This window comes from Bemisia tabaci, chromosome 6, assembly GCF_918797505.1.
Source record: "Bemisia tabaci chromosome 6, PGI_BMITA_v3".
NCBI lineage: Eukaryota > Metazoa > Arthropoda > Insecta > Hemiptera > Aleyrodidae > Bemisia > Bemisia tabaci.
This window is the reverse complement of record NC_092798.1, coordinates 40,635,416-40,652,850: the sequence shown is the minus strand read 5'-3', so window position 1 is coordinate 40,652,850 and position 17,435 is coordinate 40,635,416. Positions and strand designations below refer to the sequence as shown.

At 40.3% G+C, this 17,435-nt stretch overlaps 3 protein-coding genes across 5 annotated transcripts in view; 1 reads left to right on the top strand and 2 right to left on the bottom strand.

Moving 5' to 3' along the window:
• The window catches only part of LOC109036406 (glycine N-acyltransferase-like protein 3), a 260,900-nt gene extending 245,443 nt beyond the window's left edge, over positions 1-15,457 (bottom strand). Inside the window, exon 1 of the mRNA XM_072301243.1 lies at positions 15,448-15,457. The gene's annotated coding sequence lies outside the window, so the exon portion shown is untranslated. The remainder of the gene's footprint in view (positions 1-15,447) is intronic.
• RapGAP1 (Rap GTPase activating protein 1) overlaps positions 1-17,435 on the top strand; it is a 711,927-nt gene that overhangs the window by 92,798 nt on the left and 601,694 nt on the right. The window contains exon 3 of the mRNA XM_019050723.2: positions 3,511-3,570. Coding sequence (XP_018906268.2) covers positions 3,511-3,570 — 60 coding nt within the window. The remainder of the gene's footprint in view (positions 1-3,510; positions 3,571-17,435) is intronic.
• The window catches only part of LOC109036484 (uncharacterized), a 52,475-nt gene continuing 39,347 nt past the window's right edge, over positions 4,308-17,435 (bottom strand). Inside the window, exons 3-5 of one of the 3 annotated variants that reach the window (XM_072301240.1) lie at positions 16,325-16,651; positions 11,168-11,803; positions 4,308-9,531 (exon numbers count right to left, since the gene is read on the bottom strand). In XM_072301240.1, coding sequence (XP_072157341.1) covers positions 9,026-9,531; positions 11,168-11,803; positions 16,325-16,651 — 1,469 coding nt within the window. In that variant the 3' untranslated portion in view covers positions 4,308-9,025. The remainder of the gene's footprint in view (positions 9,532-11,167; positions 11,804-16,324; positions 16,652-17,435) is intronic. The other 2 variants (XM_072301242.1, XM_072301241.1) reach the window with 2 other exon arrangements.

Sequence of the window (17,435 nt, the reverse complement as noted above, 5' to 3'; positions counted from 1 at the left end):
TCCTGATCGGGTGTAGAAACAGGTTTATCGGAGCCGACAGACGGTAGGTCTCAACTCGGAGGCTGGTTCATGAAACAATGGTCACGTGTTCGGGCGATGTGTGCCTCTGCTTGTCATCGCGGTGTGAAGGGCTGAACCAAATTTTTGTCGTAGTAAAAAAAACCAATGATTTTTCAATTCAGTCAATTTGGACGCATGGTTTAAGAGGATGTGGAATGGTAAAATGCACAAATTATATTCCTACGTCGTACTTGGTTTTGTTCCATAAATGGCCGAGGAAGTTACTTTTTTTTCTTGGCAAGGTTTAAAATTTCACAATTTCAAGGGACATATATCATCAAATCTTCGCCTGAGAGTAGAGTTTAGAGGAAGGGCGTAAAAACGGGGAATCGCATATCCTTTCAATGGATACCAACGAATGGCAAACGTCATAATGTCATTGCATTGACAATGCTGACCCTTTTACAATTGCAACCAGAGGGCGTGACAATCGCTCAGAGTGACACCACTTTGAGGTTGCACGCCGCTGAAGGGACTGTCCAAGATACACCCCGCACCGAGTTGATTAATTTTCATAATTATAATATTTTTCAACACGCCCAATCTCGCATGCAAATTTCGAACTGGTTTTGAGCGACAATCCGTCACCGGCTATTGTTCGCGCAACATCGCGCGTCACCCCGGCTAGAACTGTTACCAGCGAATCCATCAAAGCGGATTAAAGATCCAAGCTTCGGATGTCCTCCAAGCGTTGTCAGATTTTCTTCAGAGCTCAGAATTATGGTTTTTTTTTAGCGGGTCAAAATGTGTGCACCAAGGAGGGATTCGTTGAAGCACACTATATATGTCGCAGGCAAATAGTAAAATCATTCTTCTTATCCAATGTCTAGGCAAATAGTCAAATGTCGACTGGTCATGAAATTTTGTAAATTTACGGTGAGGAGCTCACAAGTTATCAATATTTTGGGAAAAAGATTTGTTCAAGAGTTGAAAATCGTTTAAAATCCTAACGTATGATGCACATTTCTGAAGTAAAATATCAATGCAAAATAAATCCTTATCTGGGCAGTGATACTGCTCCACTGCTAAACAAAAGAGTGATTTTTAGAGTCGGAAAGTGTCCCAGTGTTTCGCCCCAACATATATGTTTTTTAGTCCTGCATAACCAATTTACATCGTCCCAGCATCTTCATCTTATAATTTCATATATCTAATTTCATGATGAGACAAAATCAATTTTAACTGGCATCACTCTTTATGATTCTTCTTGAGATAATTATCATTTTTTCAACCGGAGTATGCCTTCCGAATTATATTTTACGGAAGCATGGCAACATCGGCGCTGAAAAATCCGGTTTCACACTTTCCGGTGCCAAAGACTAACCAAACATCGTCTAGCCGAATTTTCCCGCCGCACGCTCGTGTAAACATCTGAGCAAACAACTCGATCGAGCCCGGGTGATAAAATTCAGATCGAAATTAATTCACACCAGGTGAAAGGTCGAGTCGGAATCGACGTGCCACGGTCGTTAAAGCACACAGCTGTCTGAATTGTGTCCGCACGCGTTTTATTTAACTTACAAGAGCTTTCACTCAAACGTATTTCAGCTAAAAGAGACTATTTACAAATGAACTTATTTAGCAGGAAATATGTGCGTAGAATTTGCGCGTTTCAATTTTCCCACTGCTTTGATTCATTTTCATAGGTTATACTTCTTTTGGATAGAAGCACATTCGTGTCAACCCTTTCGCCGGCAGCGCGACAGCAAATTGGACGTATTTCTGTCAAACGGAACCATGTGCACTATGACGTGAGCCGTGTTATGCATATTTTCTTATGGGTCTTAGGGTCCATGTCTTAATGCACACAGTTCCGTTTGACAGGAAAACGTCCAATTGTAGGTCCTGCCATGCTTACTGTCATCCTTTGAATAATGCCTCTTATCGTTAGTGCGGAGACTGTACAGTGGCGTGGCGTGCTTTGCGATATATCGATTGATACGTCACTCAAACCTATGAAAAAACATCGATTATCAGGGTGTTCGCAGCGAACATCCTGATAATCGATTCCTTACCATAGCTTCAAATGGCGATATATCGATAATCGATCCTTCACGCCACGCCACTGGAGACTGAGGTACTTTTGGTTCACAGTGCGGGCAAGGGAAGCTTAAGGTGGCCTAGAACACTGGGCTAGGAAAAAGCCCGTTTCCGCGAACTTCAAGACAAATTCTGCGAACAAACTCTTTGTATAGATCGTTGTTGTAAGTAGGGGACGTTACAACCCAACCAACTATCAAATAAATGATAAATTGAAAAAGAAAGAAAGTAAAAGCCACAATACTTGATTTTCAAGAAATATCAATGGAGTTGCAGAGCTTCCTTAGAATGGGCCTGTTGCAAACTTTTGCTAGAGCAAAACTAAGAGTTGTTTCCTACAGATAATGCCTCAAAAATCACGATGAGCGCATCGGCAAAGTCTGAAATGCACTCATAACTTCACAATCTGCGTAAGAAATTTGCGGTTTTTTGAGCTTCCCGCTTCGAAAACGATACTACGGTACAGGTGAACATTTTGTTAGAGGAGTCGTTCCATTGACGACAATACTCATCATGGCCGACGCCAGTCCGCCAAAACACGTGTGATGGGACGAGATAACACTTGAACAGGATTAAACCATATAACAATCGGCGTGTTTACGTTCATATTTTCCTCGCCCGCCTTAATTGACCTTGAACTCTCCTCGAATTACGCGAGGAACTGCGCAAGCGTCGGCCATGATGAATATTGCCGACGATGGAGCGACTCCTCTAACAAAATGTTCACCTGTGCAGTAGTATCGTTTTTGAAGCGGGAAGCTCAAAATAACGCAAATTTCTTACGCAGATTGTGAAGTTATGAGTGCATTTCAGACTTTGCCGATGCGCTCATCGTGATTTTTGAGGCATTATCTATAGGAAACAACTCTTCATTCTGCTCTAGCAAAAGTTTGCAACAGGCCCATTAGCTTGGTTTGTCATTTCAGTCCTCAAACCAACCTTTAGCAATTTGGTGTGAAATTGATCGCTCAATTTTTTATTTCCTTTTTTTTAGAGCAGGGGCATAAAATTGTTTAATGTTGATAGCCCCTTTTTAGGCAGTATCCCTGTTTAAGTCTATTTAAAAGTTTAATAAGTGAAACCGACAAATATGGCCAAATACTCTCTCGCATGAGTAGTGTCTTTGTCGCAGTGAAAACTTCCTGAACAAAAATATAAATTCATTAAACGATTTCGTCACAACAAGGGAAATAATTTTGTCATTCAAGGAATTATCATCAACCAATGACAATAAAATAATTAAGCCCCCGTCCTGACGCGAAGAATATTTATTTATTCTCATTAATTTGCTTGGTGCTACAAGCACATTGTTTTGCCACGAAAACAGACTATCATGATTTTTCTCATTACGACGAATATTGCGAAAAAAATACTTCCAACTCTTTAATTAGCTTGCATTTTTGTTCCCAGGTGGCGGAGCAGCACATCTGATATCGAATCTCTCTCTCAAAGAAGCCCATCATCATCAAGGTAAGACAATGAGGCTCTATCATCCATTCGCCATTTTTAAAATCGTCTAATGGTTAATTTCTATCGAGCTTTAATTATTTTACCTTCGCAGCTCACGACAAATCGGATTCCTCCCTTTTTCTACAAACGGCATCGCTTACAATCAAATTAAAATAAAAATCTCTGTGATAATTCCCTATTGTAACTCCGAACAGAATGGACAAAGGATTATCGGATTTGTTGAGTTGATTAGGATTTATTCGCCCCGTACACACACAGCCATTCCTTTTCACTCTCTCCCCCATCATTTACCGTGGTTGGTCGCACACGAATAGCCGTGTTAGTTAACTGAAAGTTATAAAGCGGGTGGAGTAGAGATTTTCTGGATATCAGACTTTTCAATAAGTCCGTCGATAAATCTCGGAAGTTTCCTCCTGGTATCGTTTAAAGTTTCTTCTTTCCCGTCTCCGACCCCAGTGGTCGCCAGAGGTCTACTGGAGTTGAAGAATAGGGAAAAATCGGGAAAGCTCAATTTAATAATTTTACTCGAGAATGTCCAGGAGACAGGAAATTCTTACACGAGAATGTCTAGGAAACAGGAAATACTTGAGGAAGCGATTGGAATTATTTTTCTTGCCCCACTTTTCGATCTTGTAAGTTTTCAAACCCGTTAGGAAAAAGCTTTTTGTAACCAATGCATTCGCACAGGAAACAGCAGGGGCGGGACCTTTAACTATTAGAACTTTGAAGTATATTAAAATAAAAAATACTCGGAATATTTTCAAATTTTAATGGCAGGACGAGGGAATCTGAAAGCGATTTGAAAATAATGTATAACTAAGGGTAAAAACTAAGTCAAATTCGTGCTTCACAAACAACGGGTTGTAACAATTGCAATAATAAATCACATAGTTTGAGATTATACACTGGAAAAAAAAAACACATCGGATCTAGAGTCCAGACACCTAAAAACATCAACAAGAAAAAATAATGTTGATTCAATCGGATTTTTGCTTAAATTAAGAACCAAGCCTCTTAATTTGAGCGGATTTCATTTTGATTTAAGCTTAAATCTGATTGAATCAAGAGTCCTTTTTCTTGTCAATGTTTTCAAGAGTCTGGACTCTGCATCCAGTGTGTTTTTTTTCCAGTGATCACACCATCCTGGTGAATATGACGTGCGGTTGGTGGCCGTATTTCACCGTGCCATGCCCATATGGTGGATGGATCGAAATCATGAACCGGCCTAAACCGCTAAATCGCGAGGCTCGGTTTTATACCGGCGTGGCAAGCAGTGGCGTGGCGGGAATTGCGATATATCGATTGTTATGCCATTTAAACCTATGGAAAAGGATCGATAAAAAGGGTGTTCGCAGCGAACACCTTAATAATCCATTCTTTACCATAGGTTTCAATGGCATTACAATCGATATATCGCAATTCACGCCACGCCACTGGTGGCAAGGAAGAACCGCGTAACTCTCATTAAATTCCAACCAGTGACTTGTCGTGGCATGCGATGAAGCGATTGGTTGATTATTATTGGTGAAGCCATTAAAACCTGTGAGAAAGGATCGATTATCCGGGTATACCTCAACAATCGATTTTCGACCATAGCTTCAAATGGGAAAATATCGATATCGAATTATTCGAGCCTCGCCACTGATTCCAGCGTAGATATGTGGTTCTTGCGGAGCGTGGCAGTACGCGCTTAATCCCGTTACGCAGCCACGCGAAGAGATCGGATGCCTTTAATCCCTGCAACACGCGTCCCGCGATTCCACCAATGGCGCCACATCGCATCAGAAAAATGTCACTCTGAGCGTGTTACAGTTTCGTCATTTTGATATTTCAAGTGAATTGGCAACTATGGTGTTATCCCATTGGAAACGCAATGAAAACAACGAAACCATTGCGGTCCGATGTTCAAATTTCGCCGTTTTATCCAGCGGCGTGGCGTGATTCGCGATGTATCGATTGATCTGCCATTTAAACATATGGGAAAAGATCGACAGACAGGCTGTTCGTAGCGATCATCTTAATAATCGATTCTTTACCATAGCTTCAAATGGGGAAATATCGTTAATCGATCATTCGCTGTAGCTTCCGACAAGGGGAATGATTTTTTACCCCTTCGTCGTTTTTTGTTTTTTAATGTACAGATTTGTAATATTTGTGTAGGTGTGCATTTTCCCTCCTAACTCACCGGGGATGTTAGGGATTGCCCTCCGAACCCCCCTCACTTTCAAGGAATTCCACGAAATGCAGGGAAGTACGCACTGACCTCAAATTCAATTATCGTTTTTCAGTGCAGAGGTATCTCTCTGAAAGGGGAAATGTACACGTCACCCAATAGCGAGGCGTGAATAATTGACTATCGATGTTTTCCCATTTGAAGCTATGGTGAAGGATCGATTATTAAGGTGTTCATTTCGGACATCCTGTTTATCGATCCTTTTCCATAGGTTTAAATGGCAGATTAATTGATAAATCGCCAAGCACGCCGCGGGTTCCAACGAACGGACGTTGCATGGAGAGCGTTCTCCGCACGAACCTTTTTATTTATCACTAGGAAATGATTTAATTACTACTTAAGATTTAAGATGTGGTAACATCAGTACCTGTCGACAGTACAGCACGGAATGAATCGTCATGCCAATGATACACAATAATCTAGAGCTAGAAAATCAGCTATTCTGACATGACATTCTATCATGAAGCGATGCAAAGGGTTCGTGTTATACGGCACGGAGAAAAAAACTTCGTACATGGGACCCGAAGTGTAGGTCATATGGAACTTTGAAGTTTTCTGATCACGCGTCTGAAAACTTGAGGTCGAGCTACCGAAGTTCGGGTCAGACATCGAGGCACTTCGGTATGTACCGGTGTACTTCAGATGTGTGACCCGAACCCTTCGGTTTATATCAAAGTGTTTCAGATACCTGACCCGAGCTTCGGCAGCTGGATCTTAAGTTTTTTTAGACACGTGGTCCAAAAACTTCAGAGATCCATATGACCCACGCACGAAGTTTTTTTCTCCGTGGATGAATGGGTACTTCGCACGCAAGAAGCATTGAGCAAAAATGTTTGAACGAGAAGTGGAATTTGACGTAAAAACGTGATTAAGTTGAACAGTTTCTCCAGGGAAGAATGCATAATTAAAAAAACAGGCGCTACTAAAATAACCTGCCTTCGCCTCCACCATAACCAGGGATCCAGAATTACGCATTGTTGTATTTTCTACACCCTTGATTTTTTTTTTTTACTTATTTTTTTTATTTATTTATTTATTTATTCTTTTATATTTTAGTAAAACGAAGAACATTTAGAGTTTACATGAGCCATCTCTATCTAACGGTGACAACACTCGGCAAAATAATAACATGAGGAAGTTAGAACATATGTCCGAAAGTGTTAGAGAAAACAGTGGAATAGGTATGAGAGAATTCCAATGCGGAGAAATGCATAATATTCCGTTAAATTTTCATGAGTATCGGCATGACTTGGCACGGTATGGCATGCAACTTTCAATTTAAAAAAAAAAAAAAAAAAAAAAAAATTATCAATGGAATCTCTGGAACTTCTAAATGACTTAAAAACTCCTAAGTTGTTTTAAGGTTGTAAAGTCATTTGGTGCTGCGATGTGATCTAAATATATTTCAAATGATCCTCATGCAATGATTTTTAAAAGAGCAAATCCTATGTAGACGTCTTGTATGTGAGTGATCGAATCATCGCACTCGGTACTAGAGAAAGAAACCAGTCCATGTAATTTTGAAACCGAAGAAAATTAAAAGGAAAATTAATCTAAACTAAATTAATCTAAACTTAATCTAAATTATTCACAAACCAGGTTCTTTTTCCTGCACTATAAATTGCACGCCTCCAAACTCTGTCTTGCTATCGAGAAATAGAGGATGAAAATAAGAATGTTGCCCATTTTTTTTCCTTCGAATATTCAGTCTCGAAAAAAGTTATGAATATTTTTGCTTGAAATGTTTAGAAACGATGAATACTTAAATTGATGAGAAAAAATACACACGTTTGCGGAAAGTGTTTCATTCAATCAGGAGGATTTTGTCGACGTCTGAATATGTATACGGAGTATTTCTTTAGCTATGGGTCTATGGGTCTATGGAACTATGGGTCACTAAACCATGAATGAATTTTGACTTGCGAATACATTTTCCCAAAGGTAAACGGAGCGGAGAATACAATGCGCACATTCAAAACGCAAAAAAGAAAATCAGAAACCGAGAAAGCGTAGTTCAAAAAGCGCAACTTTTTCATTAATTTAAACCGCCCCGGTTTTGCGCCGAACCGAATGATGTCATCCGGCACCAATCAAAAGCGAGCGCGGGCTTCAACGACCCTTGTCAAATGTTTATCTACTCCTCATTTGTGAAAAAGAAATAGGAAATTCGGAATTATATCATCAGAACCGAAGAATCTTTCATTCGCGTTATCGGTCGTAGACGAGCAAAAATTCTTTGAAAATACGATTCATTTTAACAAGCATGAAAAAATCGAGGAGATGGCGATTTGACCGCTGCAGTACATCACTTCCATTATTTTCCCTCCATTCCGAATCCCTTCAAGTCTTTGGACTTCTTGAAAGCGGCCTTGTCCGGGATTTTGTCCCCAAAAACACGGAATAGACTACCACCCTATGGGTGGTTTCACGATAACTGGAATAGTTTCGTCGCCGTAACAGACAACACATTTTTGTCGGTCATATTTTTAGTAAAAATGATAATCACTTAAATTTTTTCGCATTAATCTTGAAAGGGTTGCGTATTATAACGCTTTCTAATGATGTTTTGCTCTACCTCTCAATTAATATTATGTAAATTCCGAAAATGTGCTATCTGTTATACGCGGTAAAAAGTCAGCGTAACAGACAGCGCATTTTCGGCCATTTATATTTATTGAAATTGAAAAGTAGAGCGGCAAATCCTTGAAAAGCGTTGTAACACGTAACCTTGTGTAGATTAATGCAAAAAATTCGAGTTATTATCATTACTTCTAAAAATATGACGAAAAATGTGTTGTCGGTTACGGCGACAAAGCTATTCCAGTTATCGTGAAACCACCCTTATGGTACTTTCAGAATGTTAAATCAAAACTCAAGGTTTAGTGACCCATTATTTCTTTACATGATTGTGTGTGTATGAATTCCAGCAAATTAAGTATGTTTGTCATACGAATTGCAGGCTTGTCGAATTTATTTACCATGCAGGATTTCACCAGTAGCATATTTGATGATTTCCCCATTGATATTGGCTCCATAACCTTTTATTTTGTTGTTGCTTTTAGTACTTCGTGTCTTTGGGAACTGTTCTCGCTTTCCGCTTCGGGCTTATCGTAAAGGACTTCGAAGTTGTGATTACGCAAAACATCTAGACCATTTCGGAAGTGGTCTTTCCATGCCGCCTCGAATGATCTGTAAACAGTTTCCTCTAATATAGGTTTCAGTTTAATTAGGAGTTCTTTGTTTGGCGGGCATTTGCACACTGTTCTTCTGTTCAGGTGGAGGTAGTTGACGGTGATGCGCGTGGTCAGTTGGAGGTCTTGAATACTTATTCTTCTCTTTAGGTAGATGTTGATTCTTCTGCTCACTTGAAAGCGGAAGAGGATGAGGCTCCCGTTTCGCCGGAGATGGAGGATGTTGATGTCTCTGTGTAACAGGAGATGATGCTTGTTTGTACGTGATTACGATCTTGTGGTATTTCAACCATTCTTTTCCGTTCCCTAGTTTGCGCTGCGCCTCAAATTCTTTAGAATCCAGGCCCTTCTTTTTCAAATAATCAATAAACACCCCGTTGATTTCGCAATTGCATTTCGGCCCCGTGCGTGAGTCCTCCACCACTTTACCATTTGCGACCTTTAAACGATTCGCATTGAATGGTCCGAATCCGATGTAACCCTCATTTTCAAGGCAATGCTCCTCACATCCCTTCACGGTCAGCAAATCTCTGGGTCCTGAAAGTAAAGTACATTTTGATCGTTAAAACACGAAATAACGCTTCTCAGCTTTTGGCGTCGCTGCATCTTCCCTAGCAGGTTCTATTTTTTGGAGGGGTGATTGATCATCATTATCGGACCAGTAGCGTGGCGTGCTTTGCGATCCATCGATATTTCCCCATTTGAAGCTGTGGTAAATAATCGATCAATACGGTGTTCGCTACGAACACCCCATTGATCGATCCTTTTACATTGGTTTAAATGGCAGATCAGTCGATATATCGCAAAGCACGCCACGCCACTGTATCGGACCTTTAGAGTGATCTTTTCCTACTTTGTCAAGAATACTCACTGCTCCTAGCAAAATTTCGTAAGTATTCTTTTTCAATAGAAGGGATCGATTTGAAAAACGCAATCGAGGTAAGTGATTTTGCGGTTGAATTGATCTTGTATATCTGCTACTGGAAGGCCGGTAACATCTGGAGCAGGTGATAAACTTTAAAGGTTGGCTACACTCCCTCTCACTCGCATTCGCCCACTCTCGTTTACGGTCGCAAGTGAGAAAAAAGTTAATTTTTTAAGTTTAAAAAGGTTGAGATAATTTTGAATTAGTAAAAGTTAAGCAGTTCCGCCCTTCAGAAGAATCTTTATGGAACGTTAGCTTAAAGCCTTTTGCGGTGCTTTTGTGTCATCGATAACTGATTTAGCAGAACAACGTTAGTGATGCATGAACTCATTTAATTTTTCCATCAAGCAAATGGATGTGTGTTGGAAAAACGTGGCACCTGTGTAACAGTTGTTTTCAATGGATTCCATCAATAACAATTTTGGAACTTCCCATCTCTCTTAATTTTTACGGGTTTACCATTGCAAAAACAGTGCAACACGTCTCTGTGTTGTGTTTACCAACTTTTTCATCGCCCTTGGCGAAACTATTCGGGAACAAGGAAATGTGTAAAAAGATTTAATCTCAAATTACGCAACGTGCAATGCAGATTAGCAATCGTTGTCAAAATCAGACTTATTTTTATCTCGACATACAGAAAAGTAACTAAAAGTCGTAAAAAATGTTGAGCCTTCGGCCCATCTTTTTTTTTCTTCCTGTTTTTTTTTTCTTTCTCTTTATTTTTTTCATGCCAACACAGACCTGGCATGCTCCACGATGGTGTCTTGCTATGGAAAAACGTCTTATGGAAATTTGAATGTAGCAGAATTTCTCCATCTAAAAATTTCAGTCCCAAGGAAATTTTTGAATAGTTTTCTTCGAAATTCTCCTATACGATGGATTAAATCGTATTCTCTGAAAAATTCTACGGGAAGACCGAAGAACACACAAGTTTTTTGGGGTTTCATGCTTTTGTTACGCGCATTTAGGTTGCTTACCAATGAATTCAATTTTGCACAAAGGAATCAAGAGCATTCCAGTGTCGCTGAGATTGTGCACCCTTTTTTTACCTTGAATACGTATATAAAATGATCAGTTATCGAAGCAAGTTTCATCCCTACTCCCAATCGATCATAAATTCAAGACGAAAATTCCCTTTGTGAAAATTGTCTGCATGATCTCGGTAATTTTATTGCGGAGAATGCTGGTTACACAATCCTAGGAATGCTCTTAGTTCCTTTTTGCTAAGTGCAGTCCATATAATATTACCTTCTAAGGATTTTTTCGGCTCCAGGAAGTGGACTCGTTTGTGTATATGATCGAGCAGCCATTTTTCGGCTTCGAAATTTTTGTTTGCCTTTTCGAATTCGCTGACGTTGAGATGCTTGGATTTCAGTAGTTCCTTCAGGATTGGATTGATCCGGCACTCGCAATCAGCCACGTCTCTTTGTAGCCGTCCTTGTACCTTAATGAATTTGTTATCATTGATTTCCCCGATCATGAGGAAAATGTGGGAGCCTCGGGTGTCTCCTTCTATGTACCCATGCGAGTTCCCACATTTTTGTGTACAGCTCGTTCCATCCTCATCATCACCCCTTTCCTGTCCATGTACTGATAAAGATAAGTCATGCTGGTTCAACCATTTCTTCATTTCCTCCCACTGTTTGTTTTTGCGGAGTGATTCGAATTTCTGCTTGTCGATCCTCTTGAGAAACATGTAATTCATAAGAACCTCACTGCTCTTGCACTCGCATTTTTTCGTCCTCGGCAAGATCCGTGACGGACGAATATACCCCTCTGTGATCCATGCCCGTACTACCTTATCTTTTGTCTCGACTAAGCGGTACCCGGCCTCCTTGCGGCACTTGTCTTTGCATTTCTCTTCGCTGAGCCCATGCTCTCGTTCTGAAATCAATTGACATGATATATTTATTATGACACCGACGGGCAAAATCCACCTCACAGTGGAAGCGAAGAAAAGATAACTATATCACAGCTTGTAGGGTTTGCTCTTTGGGCGCTTCTGGTATGGGAGATACGCCATTTTGGCACATGCGGTGATATGTTGATCTTGTTTGTTATCTGTTATTTCTGAACATATGCGTAGAATGTCGGATTCGGTGCCAAAAAATTTTGCACGGATTTATTACAGGGTAACATCATTTGGACTGCATTTTGCAATTTGGAACTATTAATTCTAGCTCCTCTGGAAAAACACTTATGTACATAGGAAAACTAATGGCACAAACGTTGTTTTTAAACAGGGCTAGAATTTATAGTTCCAAATTGCAAAATGTAGTCCATTTTAAGGTCCTCGTCATGCTTAAATTTTTGTATCCGATCCGTACTTTCGGAGTAAATTCGAAAGATTTAGAAGTAGTCAGGTGATCACTTCATTTAGTGACCTATTGCTGTGCTTTACTGTGATTGTTTCATTTTCTAATTGAATTGCGTGTATATTAGTGGACAGTGGCGGCCGCCATTTTCAATCTCAAATTTCAAGAATAAAAGAAAAAAATAATGAGCAATGTGCATGGTGGAAAATTGCTCTAGAGAACCCATCACGTCTATTTTGCCGAAATCAGACGTTAATATTAAACAATTGATTGATATAATTCATGAGATTCCAAATATTAATTTGCCTCAAGGCCAATCTCATTGGGCAAAGACGTTAAGGTGGAGCTTCGAAACAGCTGTGAAGCATGCGGCCATTGAGCGTATACGCAATTTCTGAACGCGCCTCCTCATTTCTGAGCTGCGAGTCAATTTTTAGGTGCTAGGTCATTTTTCCTGATTATTTTTTTCCTACATCAGGTTTTCCTAATACTTTTTTGCTACTCGCTTTTTGTCTCATTACAGTAAGTCCTACGAGTGAGATGTCCCACTGGCTTTTTTCCTACGGGTGTTTGTCCAAATAATAATTAAAATTTTCCTGGCGTAACCTCGCAACTTACATTGGTCTCTAGAAGACACCCTCACTATTGGCCTATAGATTTTATAACCTATACTCTACCCTACATCTAATGATGTTGTTCCTGTAGCGGCTTATTTCGATAGTTTTAAATGAGAGGCATCATTATTGATGGATTTCGAAAACGCCGTACGTAGTACCCGCCAAAATGGAAATGTTGCATGTGTGAGGGATTTGCGATTTGACTGTCGTTTCTTATGTAAAAGTTCGCGAGAAACACGATGGTGCCACTGGTTTTCTCTGAAATCATCTCCCAAGCTCAAAAAAAGCTCTCAAAGTGAGGCCAAAATGGAGGGGATATCCCACGCTATCCTGAGAGTCCACTTTTGCATCAAGACAAACTCTCCATGCAAAGATAGGGAACAAATAAATTGACAGGGTTGCCGTGATTTCAGTTTTAGAGTCCCCAAATAAACTGGCAGCCCTGTCAATGTATTTGCTCCCTATCTTTGCATGGACAGTTTGTCTTGATGTAGAGGTGGACTCTCAGGGTAAGGCGGGATATCCCTTCCATTTTGGCATCAACTTGAGAGCTTTTTTTGAGTTTAAGAGTTGATTTCAGAGAAAACCAGTGGCACCATCGTGTTTCTCGCGAACTATTACATAAGAATTAACAGTCAAATCGCAAATCCCTCACACGTGCAACATCTTCATTGTGGAATCAGTACACCGTAGCTGTAAATAATGAGCCAAGAACGATGAATGTGACGGAGGGCTGGCATTGCCGATTTAAAAATTTAGTCGGAACGCATCATTCTTCCTTCTATCGCCGACTTGGAGAGCTAAGAAAGGAACAAGAGGACATCAGAGGGATGATGAAGGACGTCTCTTGAGCAAAGGAGTAAAGTTTCCTCGGCGCGGCGCGGCGAGACGAAATGTAATCGCTCGAACAGGATACTGCCATAGAATAAGTAGACCACGTCAACAGAAGCGAAAGCTCCGTAAGAACCAATGTAAACATTTTTCTTCTCAGAGTCGGTACTTACTGAAACCAACGTCGAGGTTACCTGCTAATATAAAAGTGGGAAAAAACCTTAAATTTTAAGCGAATTCACAGTGCTTCTCCGGTTCAACGATAAATAAGTTTGAAGAAAACTCTTTCAATTCCTAAAAATGTATGTATCCGTTGTTATTCGACCTCTCCTAAACGTCGACCTGCCGCAAACGTAAACAGTACTTTATCAAAACAGCTTCCCTTCATTATGCTTCTTTGGTATGAAAATGGCGGCGGCTTTCGCTTCTGTTGACGTTAGTCTCTTTATTCTATGATACTGCACAATCCGAGCCTTCTATACCCTCAATACAAAGAGGAGGATGGAGTTGTCGATAACTTTAATTTGTGAGGTACTTATGTTATTTTTTAAAATTGAAATTAGGACAAATGCCCTTAGGAAAATATCCTCATCTGAAAAAACACGTATGTGCATAGGGAAACTAATGGCACATATGTTGTTTTTAGACCGGGCCGGAATTTATAGTTCCTAATTGCAAAATGTGATCCATTTCGTCGCAACGTCTTGTTCATCGTTCTAGGCACCAATTCGTCCAAAAATTCTACAGCCAAGGCTTTGACAGCAATTCAAATTCGAAAATGGAAGAAGGGGAATTCCAGAAAACCAATGTTGAAGTTTGCGAGCGCTGCGCTGTCGCCATTTTTAGGAACGGTATGAGCTACATGGCAGTCAAATCGCTACCTCCTCTAATTTTACTCCGATATTTTTCAAAATAAAAAGCATTTCAAATTGGAATCGTTGCTTGTTAACTGTAGGTCACATGATGGAGATTCGATTCCTTTACTCGGAAGATATAGTTGCGACTTTCATATTTTTTCAAAAGCGAGGAGTGGAAAGACATTTGACGGCAGTCGTCGAAACCCGTGCTCGCCTCTGATTGGTGCTGAGTCCATTCGGTTTGGCGCGAAACCGGGGATTTTTAAATTTGCGGAAAAGTTGCGCTATTTTAATAGCGCGTTTCTCGATTTCTGAGTTATATTTTTGCGTTTTTAATGTGCGCACCCTGTTCTACACATCATTTACCTACAGAAAAATGTATTGGCAATTCAAAATTTGTCCATGGTTAAGTAACCCAGTAATAGGAAATGTCCAAGTTGGAGCTTGACCCTTACCTCTTTTTTTCCGTGGACGTTTTGACAACAAATCAAATTTGAAAACGTACGATGGAAAATTTGAGAAAACTGATGTTAAAGTTTCCCAGTTCTGTCGCAATTCTCAGGGACGATTCACGTAAATGCTTACAACGTCATCAATAATGCAAATTATGACTTGAAACTTCGGCTCAAATGTAGCCGATCAAACTTCACGAGAATATTGAAAAGTGTTTATCACCGAAAACAAAATCGATACTTTTGAGACTTTTGACCCAAAACCGATTTTGTCCTTGTATGAACAAAAGTTTCCACCATTGGGCAAATTACACCTGGCAGATTCACAAATTTATATTGATTCTGAAACTACAAAACCATCCGTGTTCATTTTTGGCGTTCCAATAACTTTTACCGCCTTGAGGGATGATCGATTATCATTCATGCACAAAAAGTGAGATTTTTCAATCCTTTTCAATTATGTTCTCGATTGAGAAATAGGCTTGTAATTTCCGCTCTAAAGACTGTTGGAGATATTCTAAAACAGCAAAATCGAGATAAATGTTTCTGTGGTAGCAACGCGGACTCAGAATTCAAAACTAAAAGGCCCCAAAAAAAAAGGAAAAAAAAAAAGATTCTGATCAAGGCATTTTGAGATAGGGTTTATCTTCTGAAAATGTGGATAGTCATGTTTCAGACGCAAATTGGCGTGTCACCCACGGATGTACCGAATGAACGTTTCATAATTCCAGCTATTTTTTCCTTTTAAATTAGCATCGCTGGAGAAGTAACCTCGCCAGCTTTAATGCAAGCGTACTCTCAGTTTTTCAACGAAGTGTGGTATTAAAATTTGAACGCATTTAAATCGTAAGAAACAGTGGCGTGGCGTGCTTTGCGATAAATCGATTGTTATGCCATTTAAACCTATGGGAAAGGATCGATAAACAGGGTGTTCGCAGCGAACACCTTGATAATCGATTCTTCACCATAGGTTTAAACGGCATGACAATGATACATCGCAATTCACGCCACGCCACTGGTAAGAAAGTCTACCCATCGTGATTTGAGACCCGCCACTCTTGTGCACATGCATCATGTACTCATATGGATCTCACGGCTTTTATCAAAATGATTGTGGTTTCTATTGATTTACTTACATCCAGCTTGCGCGGAAAAGCTCCCTCAATTAGAAAAAAAATAAAATAAATCTAATCCAGTCGAGCTCCCGTGTTTTCTCCGCCCTTACGATGAAAAATACTCTTTATCCCAAAGTTCATCGCACAATAAACTTCACTGGCGAAAAGGCAGTCACATGAAAAGGTTGCAGGTTATGATGAAGGGTTCAATAACTTACTTATCTCTTTTCCGCTAGAAACTGAGCCTGTAATTGGGAATTGGACTTCTTGTTGTGTGTGGATCTTCACCAATTCGATGACTTTAAGTATTTCTTCAGCGCCAATCTGGGTGTCGACTTCATCCAATGTTTTTTTCAATTGGCTGCGACTGAGCCCTTTGGATTCCAGTAGAGCCTTCAGCTGGGAACTGATTCGGCACTCGCATTTCTCTGAGCCTTTTACTTCTTTGATGGCCCCGATCGCGATTGGAATGCGGGTGCCTTGGGAACCGTTGATGCACCCAAAGTCCTTCGAACAGTTTTCTGAACAGCTCAATCCGTCCCCATCTGAAGCATAAAACAATAAGGATGTCTCGCACTCCTTCAACCATTTCTCCATTGTCACCCTTCGGCGGATCCTAATCAGTAACCTTGTTCTCTCTCCTTTAAACCTGTGAAAATGTATCGATTCTCGGAGGGGCCAGGTGCTCCAACAAGAATCGATTATTTATCATAGGTTTAAATGGAGGAAGTACGGTCTGGCCAAGTTGCTGGATCCGCCCATGTTGGAGTCGCTTAAAGTTCTTGAGAGTACATATTGAAAAGAGTTCAGGACCGGAAACAAAATCGATACTTTCACCCGATTCACTGAAAAAAAATCTCGGTGTATTTACTACGAAAAGGGTAAAATTACCAAGAATACATACATACGAGTCGCTGTTATAGCGCTCTTTGGCGCTTTGCGACACCTAATCGCCACAAAGCTCGGTCTTCCCACAGGTTATCAAAGAGTTGACACTCCCTCATCTCACTTAACACCCCCTGTCGCCAACCTCTCACTGGGCGTCCCCTACGCCTCCTCCCAGGAGGAACCCAATCAAGCATCTTTTTTGGCAGCCTCTCTTCCGTCATCCTATTGACATGACCATACCAAACAAGTTGTTTGGTCATGACGTCGAACACGATGTCATTTTCGACTTCCATTATCTGACGCACTCTATCATTACGGACCCGATCTCTCCTAGAAATTCCTGCCGACCTTCTCCAGAAATCCATCTCCGTTGCTCTTAGCATATCCTGTGTCCGTTTCTTCAGCTGCCAAACTTCACATCCGTATGTTAATATACTTTTT